The sequence below is a fragment of the Pantherophis guttatus genome, chromosome 8 (genome assembly GCF_059756535.1).
Source record: "Pantherophis guttatus breed Tessera chromosome 8, ASM5975653v1, whole genome shotgun sequence".
NCBI classification, from domain to species: Eukaryota; Metazoa; Chordata; class Lepidosauria; order Squamata; family Colubridae; genus Pantherophis; species Pantherophis guttatus.
In genome coordinates, this window is record NC_142070.1 from 21,691,316 (window position 1) to 21,709,573 (window position 18,258).

Sequence of the window (18,258 nt, forward strand, 5' to 3'; positions counted from 1 at the left end):
TCTGGCTCCATTCTTCAAATATCTCCTTTAATATTTTTGATTTTATATCAATCTGTAGGTCCCATATAAATATTAAATGTAATATTATGTAAATGTAAATGTAAAACAATTAATGGTGGAAGAAAATAAAATTATAGGGCTGCTCAAATCAGGGACAACATTTTACAGGAACATCCAACAGGAAAAAAAATATGAAGAAAACTGCAGGAATTTTAGCAGATTATACAGTTATAAATCTTACTGTTTTGTTCTATTTAGAATCAACTCTGACGTAAAAGGTAGCTGTTTTGCACAAATCCCTCGTGCATTGAGCATGTATAAAGAAAATAATTAAACACAGAATTGGACTTAAAAATACAGGGGGGAGGGAGAATCAAGACAGTCCAGTTTGTGTCTAACATTTATCTATTTCTCTAAAAAATATAGACCTGTGGAATGGGTTAATGGTGTATTAACTTTACACCATTTTTCCTTAACAAGTCCTTCTTCCTTCCATGTCAAACTTAAACCAGAGATTGGAGGGAAATCTGAATTCTGTCCCTTGAATCCAACTTCACTCTAGCTTCTTGGTCTCTTTCTCTCAGAATTCTGGTTGTAGTTTTTCAAATATAAACATTTTCTCTCTGAAAAGAGAGGGAGGGATTTCAGTAATTTGACTTTGTAGGTGACCCAGAACTCAAGAATTGTCCTTCCTGCAGATGTAAATTTAATGCCTGAGATGAGTGAATGCATATTAGACATGCCCGAGCCTGTCAAAGAAGAATGGCTGGCAAGAAAGCTGCAAGTTTGTAAAATTGGCTGGTTATTTGGAACCATTGGGGTTTATTTTTTTTTTGAAGTATAATATTTTTTCCTATGAATGACAAGTTGAAAGGATATTGAAAAATTAAGCTGTTCTCTACATGAAATATGTTTTTGACAAAGCATTGTAAATAATACAGAATTAAGACAACTTAACCTTCTGTAGCGGCTGTTCATGTTTCCACAGATGTTCCACAAACAAGTGTAGAATGAAAAATAAAGAAACTAATACAGTAATGTATAGGTTATAAATGTTTTGCCAAAGCTCCCAGCTTTCTCTTTTTTGTGGCACTCAAGATTTAAGACACGGAAATTTTCATTTAAATTTCGTTAGTTTATTGTCTCAGCAGCAGAGGTGGGTTTCAGCAGGTTCTGACCAGTTCTGGAGAACCGGTAGCGGAAATTTTGAGTAGTTCGGAGAACCGGTAGTAAAAATTCTGACTGGCCCCGCCCCATCTATTCTCTGCCTCCCGAGTCCCAGCTGATTGGGAGGACATGGGGATTTTGCAGTATCCTTCCCCTGGAATGGGGTGGGAATGGAGATTTTACAATATCCTTCCTCTGTCATGCCTACCAAGCCACGCCCACCAAGCCACACCCACAGAACCGGTAGTAAAAAAATTTGAAACCCATCACTGCTCAGCAGCATTATCACTAAATGTTACCGTTCATTATTGTTGTGCAGATATCTATATTTTACATTTAAATAACATTTTGAAATAATAGTTCTGAGGTTTAAAAAAAGTCCAACATCCATGGAGAAGCATAGTCTTTATAGGAATAGAATAGAACAGAACAGAATAGAATTCTTTATTGGCCAAGTGTGATTGGACACACAAGGAATTTGTCTTTGGTGCATATGCTCTCAGTGTACAGAAAAAGACAAGATACATTCGTCAAGAATCATAAGATAACAACACTTAATGATACTCATAGGGTACAAATAAGCAATCAGGAAACAATCAATATCAATATAAATTGTAAGGATACAAGCAACAAAGTTACAGTCATTCAGTCATAAGTGGGAGGAAATGGGTGATGAGAAGACTAATAGTAATAATAATAATGTAGCCTTCGTAAATAGTTTGACAGTGTTGATGGAATTATTTGTTTAGCAGCCAAATCAGCTAAAACGATACAAAACAGGGAAAGCTTTAGTTGGTTTTAATATCAAAATGTCAATATTATAAAAAGCAGAAGGGTGGAGGGAAAAGAAAATTGACTTGGAATGCTGAAGCATTTATGACAAATTCTGAGTGCAATTCTAATGTTAAAATGGGGGAAATGGACTGAAAAGCTGCTATTAAGGCTTTAAAGTTAGCTCTTCTTTTTCTTTTTTATTGAACAAATATTTGGAGAAAAATGAAAAAAGTATTTTCAAATTGAGATAAGCCAGTAGGGAAAAAAAAGAAACCGTCACTATTTATATTTAGAACATTTCTATAGATGAAAGTCATCTGCTGGGGAAGTATTGTTAATGTAGTCAATAAATGATAATCAGATTTCAATTTACCCTAAAATAAAACACCACAAAAGCAGAGTTTATTTCTTATATTTAGTCAGCATCAGAATTTCATTCCGAATATTTGAGATTCATGATCTTTTTTTGTAGCATAAGATATTTCTAGAGAAATTATTTGACATATCTACTAGAAATTGCCTTTTAATTTTAATTTATAGCATTTAATGAACTTGCTATAGGAAGGAAAGTATAATGTTCACTGCATTATCATCTGGATCTGTATTTGTTAAATTATTTAGTTAGTACCATATTAAATATTTAAAATATCTATAGTATTTACAGTAAATAGATACAGTAGGTACATATTTTAATAAATAAGTATGTGAATATTTATCTGTACTGTATAGGATATTACTGGTTTATCTATCTATTGAGGAATTTGTAATTAAATCAAATGTTCTTTAATTCTTCAAAACTAATCTCCTCAGAGGGGCTTTCGTTTCCGCTATGTTTGTGAAGGACCATCCCATGGTGGACTTCCTGGAGCTTCTAGTGAAAAGAACAAGAAGTCTTATCCACAAGTTAAAGTAAGTTAATAATATAATTACTATATTTAATATGGTTAATATTTATTTAACGTTACTATATAACTATTATCTATTTGTGTGATACTCTACAGAATAGAAAGGACATACTTGCTACTCAAAGTACAATGTATATTTGTCTGAAGTGATTTTACTTAAAGTTCCTTCTATGGTATTTTATAGCCTTCATTGGAAATAAATGATAAATTAGATTAAATCCCCAGTTGTATCAACACTGAGAAGTGAGGGATGAGAATTAGCCAGATAAGAATTAATTCAAAATCCACAATTACTGAGATCTTTTTGAGCTTGAAATTTTTTTCAGAAAACAATTAAGCTGAGATTCAGGGGCATCCTGGTTTATTTTTATCCAACTGTGTTGTGATAATTGTGGACCTTTCACTCTTGCTTTGCTTCTCTTCACAAGCAGAGAAATAGTTTCATCAGACAGGCTATGTTGAGCAAATCCAAGTCGTTTCCTTAAAAAATATCACAAAGGGGTTTGGTCTTCATTTTCAAATCCTACTATTTCCGAATGTGTTGGTTACTGTAAAGATATCTGTGCTTTTACATGTTTTGGCTAAAGTGTTATATATCTTCTCTCAGCTGTAGCTGAATTATCAATATACTGTTTTCAGAGAAGCTGGTTGTGTCCATATTGGTGAGGTTGGCATGTATGACTTAAATCAGTGGTCCCCAACCTTTTTATCGCCGCAGACCAATCAGCCTTTGATAATTTTACCGTGGCCCGCTGAGCGCGCGCAGGGGTGGGGACTTTGGGCCACACGTGCGTACCTACGCGGGGCTCTCTTCCCTGGAGCCTTTGCGCACGGCCCAGGAGCTTTTGCGCACGGCCCAGGAACTTTTGCGCACAGCCCAGGAGCCTTTGCGCTGCAGCATTCATGTCCCCCGGCTGCTGCGTGGCCCGGTGCCAGGTACTCCACGGCCCGGCACCAGTCCGCGGACCGGGGGTTGGGGACCACTGACTTAAATGTTTTTGAGTGCTACCTCTGCTCTTTCCTGAGAATCAATAGAAGTAATCTAGTTATGTTTTTAGAGAAAAAAATTGCTTTAAAGACTGCTAGTTGTTAACACCAATGGAGAAACATCTAGAAGTTTGGATATGTTGGATCTGCAGTTGAGGGCAGGCAAGATGGAGATTGTAGCTCATAATCAAAGCCATCGCCTAACATGTATTTGGGAATATTTGGATGACACATTACCCATTATGATACCATCATCCTTGCAACTACTCAACTCTGGGCAATAATTTACAGTGTTCCAAAGTTATTTTTTTACTGTAATTCCTGTTACAAAGACACAGGACCATATTGTTTAATCACAGTGTAAACAATTACCGACTGTTTCCTCATAAGGCTATACTGGCTTCTTGAATACATCTTTATCATTTTTATAATCATGATAGGTCAATCTTATGCTTTTATTTCTACATAAAAATTGGTATCTGTTTTTTTAAGGCTAACCATATTATATTCAGGGGGTCTAGTGGCCTAGCAGTTAAGACACTGGACTGTTGTCTGGAAGGTTGGCAGTTCAAGACCCAAGTACTGTCTAGAGGGGTGAGCTCCTGTTTTTGCCCATCTCTTGCCAACCCAGCAATTTGTAAACATGCAAATGCGAATAGATAAATAGGTATCACTGGTGGGATAGTAACAGCATTCTGTGCACTCCAGCATATAGTCATGCCAGCCACATGACCATGAAAGTGCCTTAGGACAACACTGGCTTCCTCGGCTAGGAAATAGCAATAGCAATAGCACTTAGACTCGTATACCACTTCACAGTGCTTTTACAGCCCTGTCTAAGCAGTTTACAGAGTCAGCATGTTGCCCTCAACAATCTGGGTCCTCATTTTACCCACCTCGGAAGGATAGAAGATTGAGTCAACATTGAGCCTGGTGAGATTCGAAATTGCAGGCAGCCGGCTGTCAGCAGAAGTAGCCTGCAGTACTGCACTCTAACCACTGTGTCACCGCGGCTCTTATATAGAGTCCTAAAGGTGCTTTTTCAAAAGGCAATTGGACTTTCTTAATTTGGAAAACTGGAAAAAAAACTGAAAAAGTCCACTTGCCTTTTGAAAAGCACTTTTGGGACAATGATCTGAATGTTTTAGAATCTTCATAGACATTTAGGAAATGGAGATGAGCACAGCCTCTTAGAGTTGGACATAACTGGTAGGGGAAACCTTTGCTGGATTATTCTCTGTCTCCTAACTTGTCTTTATGAAGGAACTTCTGTTTCTGGCATTGGCTCCAGTATGAAAAAGCCAAGCTAGAGAGAAAAATGTTTCTCATGGAGATAAATAAGGTAATGTAGGAGAGAGCATTAGCTATTCTCAACTATGGACATCTTTTTGGGCTCAAAATTAAGACATTACTTTGCTTCACCCAACATCTTAACAGGGTTTGTTTGTGAATGTGTAAATATAGCTCTTCTTAGGATATCTATGTTGACCTCACGTGTATTTCTTAGAACTCTCTGAGAACGTTAGAACAAATAAACTTTTTGTTTATTTCATTTATGCTGGGTCTTTTTGGAAAATATGTCAGAGATTTTCTCATATCTATGGAAATGGGCAAGGCATGTGGGGTTTTTATGGGTATTTCCCTTCTTATTATTATTTCATCTTGCCTTTAATCTTTTATCATAGTTATATTACTCAGTCTTCAATTCTGTACTTTTTTTGGCAAGAAATATCTGATTAACAATATGTTTTGCTTCAGAATAGAAGTGCACTGTCAGTCTCTTTTATTTTTATTTCAAAGTATTATATCTTTTTTTTCCTATTTTCTTTCTTTTCATTTATATAAATCTTTACACAACAATACCTGCAAAGAGAGTTTGGCAGATAAATATGGGGAAGTTCCTTAAGGCTACTTTAGCAGCTTGTTAGTACCTGTTTTTTATTTCAAGTTTAGCCAGTTGGAAGCTGGAATATTTTCTGTTCTGTTTCCTTCTGACTGTCTGCCTTCAACCAAAGTGCTTCATTTACACGAATGGAAAGACCTCCAGTTGTTCTGAATAATTCAGAACAATTATTCAGATTGTTCTGAATAATTATTAGTTGTCATGATCTATAATTATTATTCTTCACCTAAATTAGTTTCTCTGGAGTTTGCTCTATTTAAAATGCGCTGTTGATTTATGCAGCACCATATTTTCAAATTAAATATAATGATGTCACTTCAGGTAGCAACATACATAGTGGCTAAAATTCCCCAAAGTAAGGCAGAATCCAGTGCTTTTGTTAAAAGTATGTAACAAATGTTTTAGCATCACAATATAAATTTTATCCCTTTGTATATTTGTGCATCACACTGCATGTACAAATGGCTTAGAGTCCGCTTTTGTTTTTCTCACTTTTACATACCTTTTGGTTTGCTGTAGTAGAACATGCATGTTATCAAAGAGAGCCAGTATGGTGTAGTACTTCTAGCCTTTAGAATAGAATAGAATAGAATAGAATAGAATAGAATAGAATAGAATAGAATAGAATAGAATAGAATAGAATAGAAAACTGCAGAAACATGTCCAGGTTGTTGCCAGGAGTCAAAAAGGACTTGAAAGCAATAAATAAATAGCATGAATTGCTAAAACAAGGCAAAACTAGGATTGCACTCAGGGTTGCCTTTCCCACTCACAAGCTGTAGTGCTATTGTTGAGTCAGTAGAAAACTATACAAGTATTAAATATGCTTTTCCTATGGCCAGTCCCTATCCTACATTTATTGTTTCTGTTATCAGTCAATATCAACATATAGGTCTGTGGCCCGCAACAGGGGTGAAATCCAACAGGTTCTGACAGGTTCTGGAGAACCGATAGCAGAAATTTTGAGTAGTATGGACAACCGGCAAATACCACCTCTGGCTGGCCTCAGAGTGGGGTGGGAATGGAGATTTTGCAATATCCTTTCCCTGGAGTAGTGAGGGAATGGGGATTTTGCAGTATCCTTCCCCTGGAGTGGGGTGGTAATGGAGATTTTGCAGTATCCTTCCCCTGCCATGCTCACCAAGCCATACCACGCCCACCAAGCCACGCCCACAGAACCGGTAGTAAAAAAATTTGGATTTCACCACTGCCCGCAACCTCCAGGGACCAGTTATGTGGAGGGTGGTTTTTCCATCAACGAGAGGTGGTGGTGGTGGTTTTGTGTGCTATCTGGGTCCCCACATGAGCAGTTGAGGATTCGCTCGCTTGCGCGCCCCAGTTCCTAGTAGGCCATGGACTGGTATTTGTCCACGGACTGGGGGTTAGGAATCCCTGATATAGGTGACAAAAGTGTAAAAGATATTATGCACTGTAGGGCTGCCTTTGTACAGTATTGGAAAAAGAAAAACAATACTACTTTTTCAAAAGTACAACTACTGTAACAATAAATAATATTTGATGCATAGATGAACACAAATGGATTGGAAATAAGAGCATAAAAGGAGCCACAGCAGGCCCATCTGAATCCAGCATTTTCTTCTCATAGTGGGGACACAGATACCTGAAATGAATTTGGATGAACCTGTTGATAGTTTAAAAACCTTTTAAAAGTTATTTTTAAAAATATTTTAACACTTTTAAAAAAAGTTTAATATGTTTAAAACATTTGCTAATAGTATGTTTAGGTTTGTATGTCTGTATTCTGGGAAACATATACTGGAATCATTGCTGTTAGGATAAAAGTTATTTTTGGTATCACCATGACAGAATTTCTTCACACAGAATTTCTGACTGAAAGTTTTCATACAGACATTTGCTTTCCCTTTCATTTCCTGTTCTTGTTCAAGGAATATTATTTTGAAAATAAGCTTGCAACATATAAAAACTGACCATTTCCAAGAAAGTTTTAAATTGCTTCATTAACCGAACTTTATAAAATGCCCACAAATATTTTCTCTGTTGTGTCCATTTCATACTTCCTCTTTTTTAACCATAAGAAATCTGTTAATAAAAACAGTATAGTTCCAGGAATCAGCCTTCTGGTTTTCAAATGTATGTTATATAACACATATCCGACTTAAATGTTTCCAAAAATAATATATTTGGCTTATGAAAACATTCTTTCTGCTTTCCATAATATAAATATATTGTTTTTGCAATTATATATTTACATTTTGAATATAATAATTTGGTGTATTTTATACATACCATCTTCAACTGAGATGACACCAATTGATACTGCTAGATACTGTGTTTCCCCGAAAATAAGCCCTCCCCCGAAATAAGCCCTCTCCCGAAAATATTTAACCGCATGCACAGCCGGTCCCCACTGTTTCCTCTGGTTAGGGTTAGGGAGACAGAACTGGAAATCAGGTAAGATGGCCAGAGGATACCCATCTTGCTCCACACACCCCAAAATAATAAGGCCAAACACTTATTTCAGGGTTCAAAAAAATATAAGACAGGGTCTTATTTTCAGGGAAATACAGTATATATTTTAATCCTTTAATTCAAATTAAATGAATACCTTCACTTCACTGGATGCATTCATCAATGATGGTGTCTGAATTTGTTTTAGAAATCTTAACCATTTCAAGAAGACTAGAGTCAAGGCATGAAAAGTCTGGAGTACAGTCTGATATAAATTATAAAACTGTATTAGTACTGTTAACATTCAGTTTCACTTTACCTAAATAAAGAGCAAATATCACAACAAAATAAAAGTGTAATGAGAAATTTGAAGTATTGTTTCAAAATCCATTTTGCCCTTCTTATTAAGATAATATGTTTGAAACATACTCTTCTTGTATTTCCAAAGAAAAGGTATTGTTTTATAAAAATACAAAGTTCTATCATTGTTTTATTTTATACTAGATTAAAATTAAATGATTAAATTAGGGAGGAAAGATAGAAATGTTAAAAAATAAAGAAAGGATATGTTAAAGTATAAAAAATAGGAAATTGATAAGAATGAGAGAAATATACTGTATATATTGTAATCAAAATATTGGGGACAAGTAGTAAATTGGAATAACATAAAGAGAAAGAAGAGGAAATTATGAATAACAAAGAAGATCACCATGCAATAGCTGTAAAGAGAGCTTGTTTATAAATGTTGTATGTCTTGTATTGTTATATTTTGCTATAAAATAATTTAAAAATTATTTTTAAAAAATTAAATTATTAAAAATAAGTGGTATATTTATTTCTAACTCCAATGAAATTTCTTGTGTACAGTATTCATGGGGATGTCACACCAATTAATTTACCTATAATAATAGACGATTTTCACCTTCCTTTATCCATTCATCCAATTTGTCTAAATGTTCTGAAACTATTTATTTATTTATTTATTTATTTTATTTTTATTTCTATACCGCCCTTCTCCTGCGGGACTCAGGGTGGTGTACAGCCAAGATAAAACATAACATATAAAATTAAAAAAAAACACTTTAAAAAACAATTAAATAATTTTGGCCCAAGTTAAAAACAACCCAATTTAAAACCGAATTCAATTAAAAACTGAGAGGATGGGATCAGGCCACCCCGGCTAGATGGAATAAGTGTGTTTTCAGGGCCCGACAAAAAGTCCGGAGGTCTGATATCGTGCGTATCTTTATGTGTTACTTCAGAACTTTGTGTTTATTTATGAATATTAGAATCCTTTTCTTGTTTTCATTTCAAATCTGTGCCACTTAGCATTTGACATTTCTTCGTAAATTTTAAATAAATATTTATTCCGCACTCTACAGCAGGGGTCCCCAACTCCCAGCCCGTGGCTCACTACTGAGCCATGGCCTATTCAGAATTGGGCTGCACAAGAGGCTGGCTGGAGTGCGCACGCATGTGCATGTGCAGCTCAACTTGCGTGAGTGGCGGGCCGGTAGTGCCCATGTGCATTGGTCTGTCACTTGTGTTAGTTAAGCTGAGTGCATGCACGCCGGCCCACCCCATGAGACTTAAGCTACACACGTGTGCGCAGGCCTACCGCTTGCATGTGTCAACCTGCATGTGCCGACCCATCAGTAGCACAGCCCAGTTCCCCTCCTCCACTAGTCAAGCCGCAAAGGTTGAGACCGCTGCTCCACAGTGTCTTTGTGTCACAAGGCTTAAATACATTCCTAACATGCAAGCACCCCACATGTAATACATTTCAAAAATCAGTGTAAAATCAGAACAGAGGAATAATTGCTCAGAAATAAAAGTGTTTATTCTGCTTCCTACAGATCTGCAATTATGCTGGACCTGCAAAAGTAATAGTGCAGTTAGTCACAAATGGAAAACATGTCCACTTGCATGCTCACAGCTTGGTAGGAAAACACTGTGAGCACGGAGTTTGCACAGTAAATGCAGGACCAAAGGACATGGTAGTGGGGTAAGTAAGTAAGTAGTGTCCTTATAAAGTACAATTTCTCCATAATTATTCTATGTAGATTCAATTCTACCTAAAGTTTTTATCCGCTCAATGTTCACTCTGGCTCACCTTTCTAATTTGTGGTAAACCGTTATATATATATATATATATATATATATATATATATATATATATATATATATATACACATATATATATATATATATACATATATATATATATATATATATATATATATATATATATATACATATATATATATATATATATATACATATATATATATATATATATATATATATATATATATATATATATATATATCTGTGTGTGTGTGTGTGTGTGTGTGTGTGTGTGTGTGTGTCTTTTCAAATCAAATATATATATGATTAGCACTTAGAATGTAAAGAGATAGGAAAGTCTGTAAGTGCATGGTGACAACTTACAATTTTTGTAGTTTAAATGTCTATAGTAGAAAAATGAATATCATAGAATAAAATCTTCTGGATGATTATCCTTCATTTAGGATTGCTATAAATGTAATCTGTGATGAAGTACATCTGCAAAGCATACCCATGTATGCATGAGCTCACTTTTAAGATACAGTCAAATTCCCATGGGAATGTGGTTGTTGTTGTTGCTATTGTTATTTCTAGTATGTTTTGTTGAGAAAGCTTCAATTATTAAGAGAATCTGCTTGCATAATGAACTGAAATTGACTATGGATGTCATGGTAGAGAAACAAAATGTTATAATACTTTAGTCATATGTAATAATAGTCATGTATTTGTTAGTGTTTCATTATATTTGTCTAGCTTAAAAACTTCGAAAGGAAATCACTGAAGTATTGAGGGAAATAAATGTTTCATTATTCTGAAATAGCTAAATCCAGGTGTAATTAGCATATAATATAATAATTCCTTGTTAAAAATATAACACTTGCAAAAATTATTTTTAATTATTATTTTTTTTCAACAATTTTCCTGTTAATTTTTTTTCTTGATTTTGAAACGAAGAACTAAAATTAATAATCAACTTCTTATTCAAAGCTGCCTGATTAATAACTGAATAGCAAAGAAAAAAAATAAAATTCAGAATTTTTATGGAGATGTTTCCTTCCCCGCTCCCCAAATACATTTCCTAAATTCAGTTTCCAGGTTTTTCTATTTTGTTGGAAGCTTTTCCCCACACTTCCCTAATTGTGTAGGTTCGCCTCTTTCTTCATTAGTAAATTAAATAAATACCTCTTTACTCAAGTTAGATTAAAGTCATTATGACGTTGACATAAACATTGGATTCCTTGAACTGTTTCATTCCAAGAACAAAATAACAAAGCGAATATTAAATCCTAGTTAATCTTCTGCCTTTTTTTTGAAAGCGTAAATAAAGTTTGCATATTATTGTTCCTAGGATTGGATTAGGTTTCAGATAAATGCTAGTTGGATGTTATATAGGAAGATTTTAGAAGTACACACAGGCCATACATACATACAAAAAAATCCTGGGGAAAAAATAGCCAGATAGAAGTTGCTTTTCAGACTTGAAAGATTCATTATTTGGATGTTAAGAATCACACTGTCATTAAATTGAGTGCAACATCTGTTGTTTGCAATTCTGCTTCTAATCTTGAAAGTTTTATCATATTCTTGCTAAGAATACTTAAATTCAGAGTATATCATTTTGAAGTAACTTATCCAAACGTCATACCTTATTCAATGCTCTCTTGATATTGAAACACAAGCCCTCAAAACCTTTCCCACATTTCAAAAAGCTTTTAGTGAATTTATCCAGTCGCTTTTTTTTATTTATTTATTTATATGCCGCCCTTCTCCGGAGACTCAGGGCGGCTTACAGTGTGTTAAGCAATAGCCTTCATACTTTTGTATATTTATACAAAGTCAGCTTATTGCCCCCACAAACTTATTGCCCCCTCAATTTACCTTCCTTAGAAAGGATGGAAGGCTGAGTCAACCTTGAGCCTGGCAAGATTCGATCTTACTTTAATTGCAGACAGCTGGTGTTAAATTACAGTGCTTCTGTCTGTTGAGCTAAACCAGGCTTTTTATTGGCTATAGATTTTTTCCTCCTCTAAGTTGCGCAAAAGAATTTATTTGCTTTCCACATCTCATTGCATGCTTGCAATAGCCCAATTAGGGAGGTTATTGGTTCAAGATCATGGTGTGACCTATAGACAGTACTTGACTGGCATTTAAACCTGGGTCTTCTTGGTTATGGTCTAATGCAGGGGTGTCAAACTCGATCTCATTGAGGGCCGCATCAGGGTTGTGTTTGATCTTGGGGGGGGCGTTGCTCTCTGCCAGTGAAAATGGAACGGGGGGCACATGCACCCCTGGCCCCCATTTTCAGCCACGACAGCCCTCTGCCAGTGAAAATGGAGCTTGGTGGGGGGGCTGCACATGGCCCCCTGGACCCCATTTTTGGCCAGGATGACCTCCTTCAGCCCTCTGCCAGCAAAAACGGAGCTCAAGCTCCGTTTTCACTGGTAGAGGCTACAGGAAACCATCCCGGCTGGAAAGGACCCTCGGCAGGCCATTTGCGGCCCTCCAGAGCTCCATTTTTCCTGGCAGAGGCACCACGGGCTAGTCCTTCACTGTTTCCAGGGCAGCCCAGCAGGCCAGATCTAAGCACCCTGCAGGCCAGATCATATCTATATAATGATTTGTACTTCTCTACAGATTTCCAAACTTGGGAATATTACATGTTACAAAGAAAAAAGTATTAGACACACTGGAAAACCGCATGATTGATGCATGTAAAAAAGGGTACAATCCAGGACTCCTCGTTCACCCCGATCTCAATTATATACAAGTGGAAGGCGGAGGGGAGAGGCAGCTAACAGGTAGGTAGAGAGTTATCTCTGTTGCACACAAGAAATAAATGTTATTTTGCAATTCCTCTTCATTATCTTTACAGTAAGCAAGAAATTGTCTTTTTTAAAAAAAATCATATTTATGATCAACACTCAAGAAATAAATGATACGGTACTTCCTTCCAAATCGTTAATATAAAGTTCAGTGGGAAAGAAAATAATTTCTTTTATGGTGCATATTCCTTTGATCCTTTTTCAGTTTTTGTTTCTGATGTATGAATCTCTCACATTCTTGAACATTATCCAGTCCTTTTCTTTTCTTTATCTTGGTCAAAGTAATGCTTAGCATTAAGTGTGCATAATGTTAATTCTTTTTCAAACTCTTTTGCATGTCAAATAGCTGGGTGGGTGATTTTGAACTGAATGGAGAATTTGTGGAATTTCCTATATCTCTTGAAGGAACAGCAGTGGTATGTGTGGGCATGCTTGAGAAGGTTTGAGCATACTAAAAAACCCAGTTCAGAAGAATCATAACATTGAATATAATGTGTCTTTACTATAATGCCAGCTGTTTGTCCTATACTTTGGCTTCCATCTTGCTTTCTTCACTAAAATAGTTAGACGTCCTCTTAATTCAATTTTTGTGCCTGCTTCCTCTTTCATTTACCATTACCGCCATTAAAAGACACCTTGCTACAATAACCCATAGTCTTCTCCACGGTTTGCAGAACGAGAACGCGATATCATTCATCAGGCAGCACTTCAGCAGACTAAGGAGATGGATCTCAGTGTTGTACGGCTCATGTTCACTGCATTCCTTCCTGATAGCACTGGTAGCTTCACAAGGAGACTTCAGCCTGTCTTGTCTGACCCTATATATGACAGCAGTGAGTGTCTTTTGACTTTTCTTTCCATTCTGTAGCCAAATCCCAATCTGAATAGGATTTTGTTGCAAGATTGAATATTCAGGCATGGGCAATTTCGCCTAATTAACATTTTGAAAAGGATATGAAAGGCTTCCATTTAAAAAAAAAAAAATAACTTATGATAGATTTTCACACTTATGACCCTTGCAGCATCCCTAGGGTCATGTGATCAAAATTTGGCCACTTGGCAACTGGCATGCATTTATGCCAGTTGAAATGTTTGTTTGCCACCTTCTTACAAGCAAAGTCAATGGTAAAGCCAGATTCACTTAACAACTATGTTTTCTATCTTCATAACTTCAGCGATTCACTTAACAATTGTGGCAAGAAAGGTTGTAAAATGGGGCAACACTCACTTAACAACTGTCTTGCTCAGTTGTTAGGAAATTTTGGGCTCAAAGGAAATTTTGGGCTCAATTGGTTGTAAATCAAGGACTATCTGTAATATTTTCTTATTTTACTCTATGGATTATTGTTGTATCTTTTGTAATGCTGAAGTTTTGAAGATGATACAGCCAAGTTGGGACAAAATTCTTGTTGCTGAAGTAATTAGAAGTTAACTTAATTCTTTCTTTAATTTTCTCCCCCAGAAGCTCCAAATGCATCCAATTTAAAAATTGTACGGATGGATCGGACTGCAGGCTGTGTAACAGGGGGAGAAGAAGTTTACCTACTTTGTGACAAGGTCCAAAAGGGTGAGAACTCAACACTGCATCTATCATGCTTGAACATAGTTATATAATCATATTCTGGGAATCAGCAAAGGTGGCCAATAAGGAAAGAGCTGGATGCTATTAGATCAATTAACTGTTTCTCAGTCTAATTCATTTCACAAGCTTGTTCCAAAAATAAAATGGAATTTAAAAGTAATGCAACTGAATTCTTCAAAGGAAGAATGAGATAAGAAGGCAACTAAATATAGATTCCAATAAAGGAGAATATTTGAAGCTCAGGGTTGAAATGAGGGGTCCTTTATGCTCTCTAAGTTAGGTTGTTTTCTTGCAGACGTTTTATTAGCAAACTAGGTAACATCATCAGTGCTAGTTAGAACTGGCACTGATGATGTTATCTAGTTTGGGTAATAAATATACACTGCTCAAAAAAATGAAGGGAACACAAGCAGAAGACATCCGAGATCTGAATGAATGAAATAGCCTTATTAAATACTTTGTTCGTTACATACAGTAGTTTTGTGTTCCCTTTAGTTGTTTGAGCAGTGATTAAACTACTGTATGTAAAGAACAGTATTTAATAAGGCTATTTCATTCATTCAGATCTCGGATGTCTTCTGCTTGTGTTCCCTTTATTTTTTTGAGCAGTATAGATTACCGTCCTGTTTTCTTTTTGGGGGGGGGGATGGAAAATTTGTACTATAACATTTATTAATAAAATATGCTTCTATATACTGGAAATTTGCAATAATTATTCGAAAGCCAAAAATTGATTTGATTTTAATTAGTAATAAGCGAGATTAGTGTAGTATAGATTTTTGTAGATGATAAAAATAAAAATATCAAGTCTGACAAAGTCCTTCCCAATCCAAGATAGGGAAGTGAAATAAATTTCTTAACTGATTTAAATAAGACTCTGAGTAAATGGAAACTCCAAAGTGGGGTTTTCCCTTAGCAAGTATGTTTTTTCCTCGCAACAGCGTCAATTGAAATCTCTCAATGTATACTGAGAAACGTGATTTTTTTTTTATCAATAAACACTTCTATGTTAAAGAGTTTTATATAGAATCTATTATCAAAAACTCCATAATAAGTAACAGGAAATAATTGGCCAACACTCAAAAAGAAAGTATATGTTTATCAGAGTTGGGGACTGTATCTCTATGTAATTTTTGACATAGGATACATTGAACCTGTTTTAGTAGCCACTATAAACTGGTTTATTTTAGTTAATTAAAAAAAAAAAGGAAATATTAGCTACAACATTATTAACAATACGTTTTTGTGGTGGTACAGCCTAGGGCTTCCCAGATTTCTTAAGAAGATATCGTAACCTTTGTTGCCTAAATGTTTGTGATTGTTGTGCACAATCTAATTTTTTATTATATTTATATGGTTCCAGCATTAGAATGCAAGACGGGCAGAAAAAGCAACAATTTAAGAATCATTAAGGTTCTTCCTGCACAATTGGATTACTTTGATACTGGAGTTGTTGTTTTTTTAGCTCCAAATTTGCACTTTTCCCCAGTAAGACAATCCATTTGGGAATACTTCATACTTCCGGACATCTTAAATACTTTCCCTTTCCTGGAGAGTAATACTTCTGTTAATGAGTCCAATTAATTTGCTGTTTTCCCAATCCTTCCAACTTTTTCCATAGTTTTGAAGATCTTGTATTTTATTTCTGTTCTTCACAAGGTTACTTTACTATTTAGCATAGGATGAGAAAATGATAGAAAAGAAGCAAACATATGCACACAATCCACGGAATTATATACAGAATGTCTCCGGGGTATGGCAATGACCTCATAATTGGATGTCCAATTCTGCTATCTAGGCGATGGCTTTTGGTGGTTGTTTACACATCTTTTAGAGAACCACATCGTGGGCAATCTTGCACAATATGTTTAATAGTTTGCATATCAGCACCACAATTGCAACAAGGGGAATCTTTCCATCTCCATTGATACCGGGCAGAGGCTCTTCTTCCAGTATCACATCTAATTCTCTTCCATTTCATCCAGACAAAATGTGTGTGTGTGCGCGCGCGCATACATGTGTCTTTGAGTCAGCGTTGATTCCTGCTGACTGAACAAATCCCTGCAGCTTTCTTGGCGAGATCTCAGAAGTGGTTTGCCCTTACCTGCTTCTTCCTTGGCTGAGAGAGAGTGACTGGCCCAAGTCATTTGGTTCACTTTGTGCCTAAGGTGTGACTAGAACTCATCATCTCCTGATTTCTAGTCTGGTGCCTTAACCACTAAACCAAACTGGCTCCTCTTACTTCGGTATGATGGACAGGAAAACACTCTTCCTTTTTGACAATTTTATTCCAACCTCCACTTCTCTACTCCTTTTAAAATTCATCTGTGAAAAACATAGAACCAGATTCCTGCAACTTAGCAAAATACATCTTGATTCTTTAGCCATGTGGCTTTGATGATTAAAAAAAACAACTTGTATTCTTATACCAGATGGAAGCTTATGGATAGGGAAAAAAGAAAATCATTAGCTTTTACTTTATTGTCTCAACTTTATTTGCAAACAGCTTGCTTTCTAGCCATACATTCTTATCTAGGACATAAAATGGTAAGGTTTTTCTTGACAGAGGGCAAGAGATTCTGGATTGACCAACGCTGGCCTAGTCAGAATCTAAGGTTTTCCGGCTTCTGTTTTCTGTTTTGGACAAAAGAAATTGAGGGGTGGATGAGGAAACAGACAAATCGTTTCCAGATTTGGATGCAACTGAGAAATGCTTCTACAGAAAGACCTTTTGCATAATTGTTCACCCCACATCATTTGGCTATTAGCACATTGGGAGGTGGGGGGAAAAAAAGCAGAGTCTCAGGAAATGTCTGGAAGAATGTTATCACAACTTTAAAAATCAATTAACTGTGCTTTAAATTGGATCTAGACAGTGAGTGTAAAATTGAAACAATGTAGTCTTTGCAACCCAACCCAACCCATTTTAAGTCATCCTCGACCTCAGATTCCCGCTCCTGCGTTAAAGCAGAGGGTAAACATGAATCATGACCTATTATTCATGTTTTCTCACTTACAGATGATATTCAAATCCGTTTTTATGAAGAAGATGAAAGTGGTAGTGTCTGGGAGGGTTTTGGAGACTTTTCGCCTACTGATGTGCACAGACAGGTAAGTTCTTTTGGCAAGGAATTATAGCGATAGCATATACCACAGGTTTTAATGTGAGGTCTTTAATTTCTAACAGTTCTCAGGGTTTGAAAACCTGATCAGAGTTCACTTCCTATTACTACTTCCTTCAATGAAGTAGTAATTGATGTACAGAGGTGTATAAACCACAAAGAAGATAATATAATATGCAAATATATTCAGTATATAAATTATTACATTTCACCGTACTTATCTTGATCATCTGTATCATATATTGCCTACAGTTTGCAATAGTATTCAAAACACCGAAGTATCGAGATGTCAACATCACGAAAGCAGCATCTGTTTTTGTTCAGTTACGGCGAAAATCAGATCTAGAGACAAGCGAACCCAAACCTTTCCTGTACTATCCTGAAATCAAAGGTAATAATCAATGCTGTGTTATGTTGCATATTGTAGAAGGCATGCATCTTTCCATCAGTGTTGGAATTCTTCTACCTATTGTAATATGTTGCAGGGAGTGGTGCGGTG

At 35.9% G+C, this 18,258-nt stretch overlaps 1 protein-coding gene across 2 annotated transcripts in view; it reads left to right on the forward strand.

Moving 5' to 3' along the window:
* NFKB1 (nuclear factor kappa B subunit 1) overlaps nt 1–18,258 on the forward strand; it is a 79,134-nt gene that overhangs the window by 26,466 nt on the left and 34,410 nt on the right. For both annotated transcript variants that reach the window (XM_034442185.3, XM_034442186.3), the window contains exons 5-11: nt 2,752–2,850; nt 10,023–10,171; nt 12,868–13,031; nt 13,730–13,888; nt 14,518–14,622; nt 17,657–17,748; nt 18,012–18,150. In XM_034442185.3, coding sequence (XP_034298076.1) covers nt 2,752–2,850; nt 10,023–10,171; nt 12,868–13,031; nt 13,730–13,888; nt 14,518–14,622; nt 17,657–17,748; nt 18,012–18,150 — 907 coding nt within the window. The remainder of the gene's footprint in view (nt 1–2,751; nt 2,851–10,022; nt 10,172–12,867; nt 13,032–13,729; nt 13,889–14,517; nt 14,623–17,656; nt 17,749–18,011; nt 18,151–18,258) is intronic.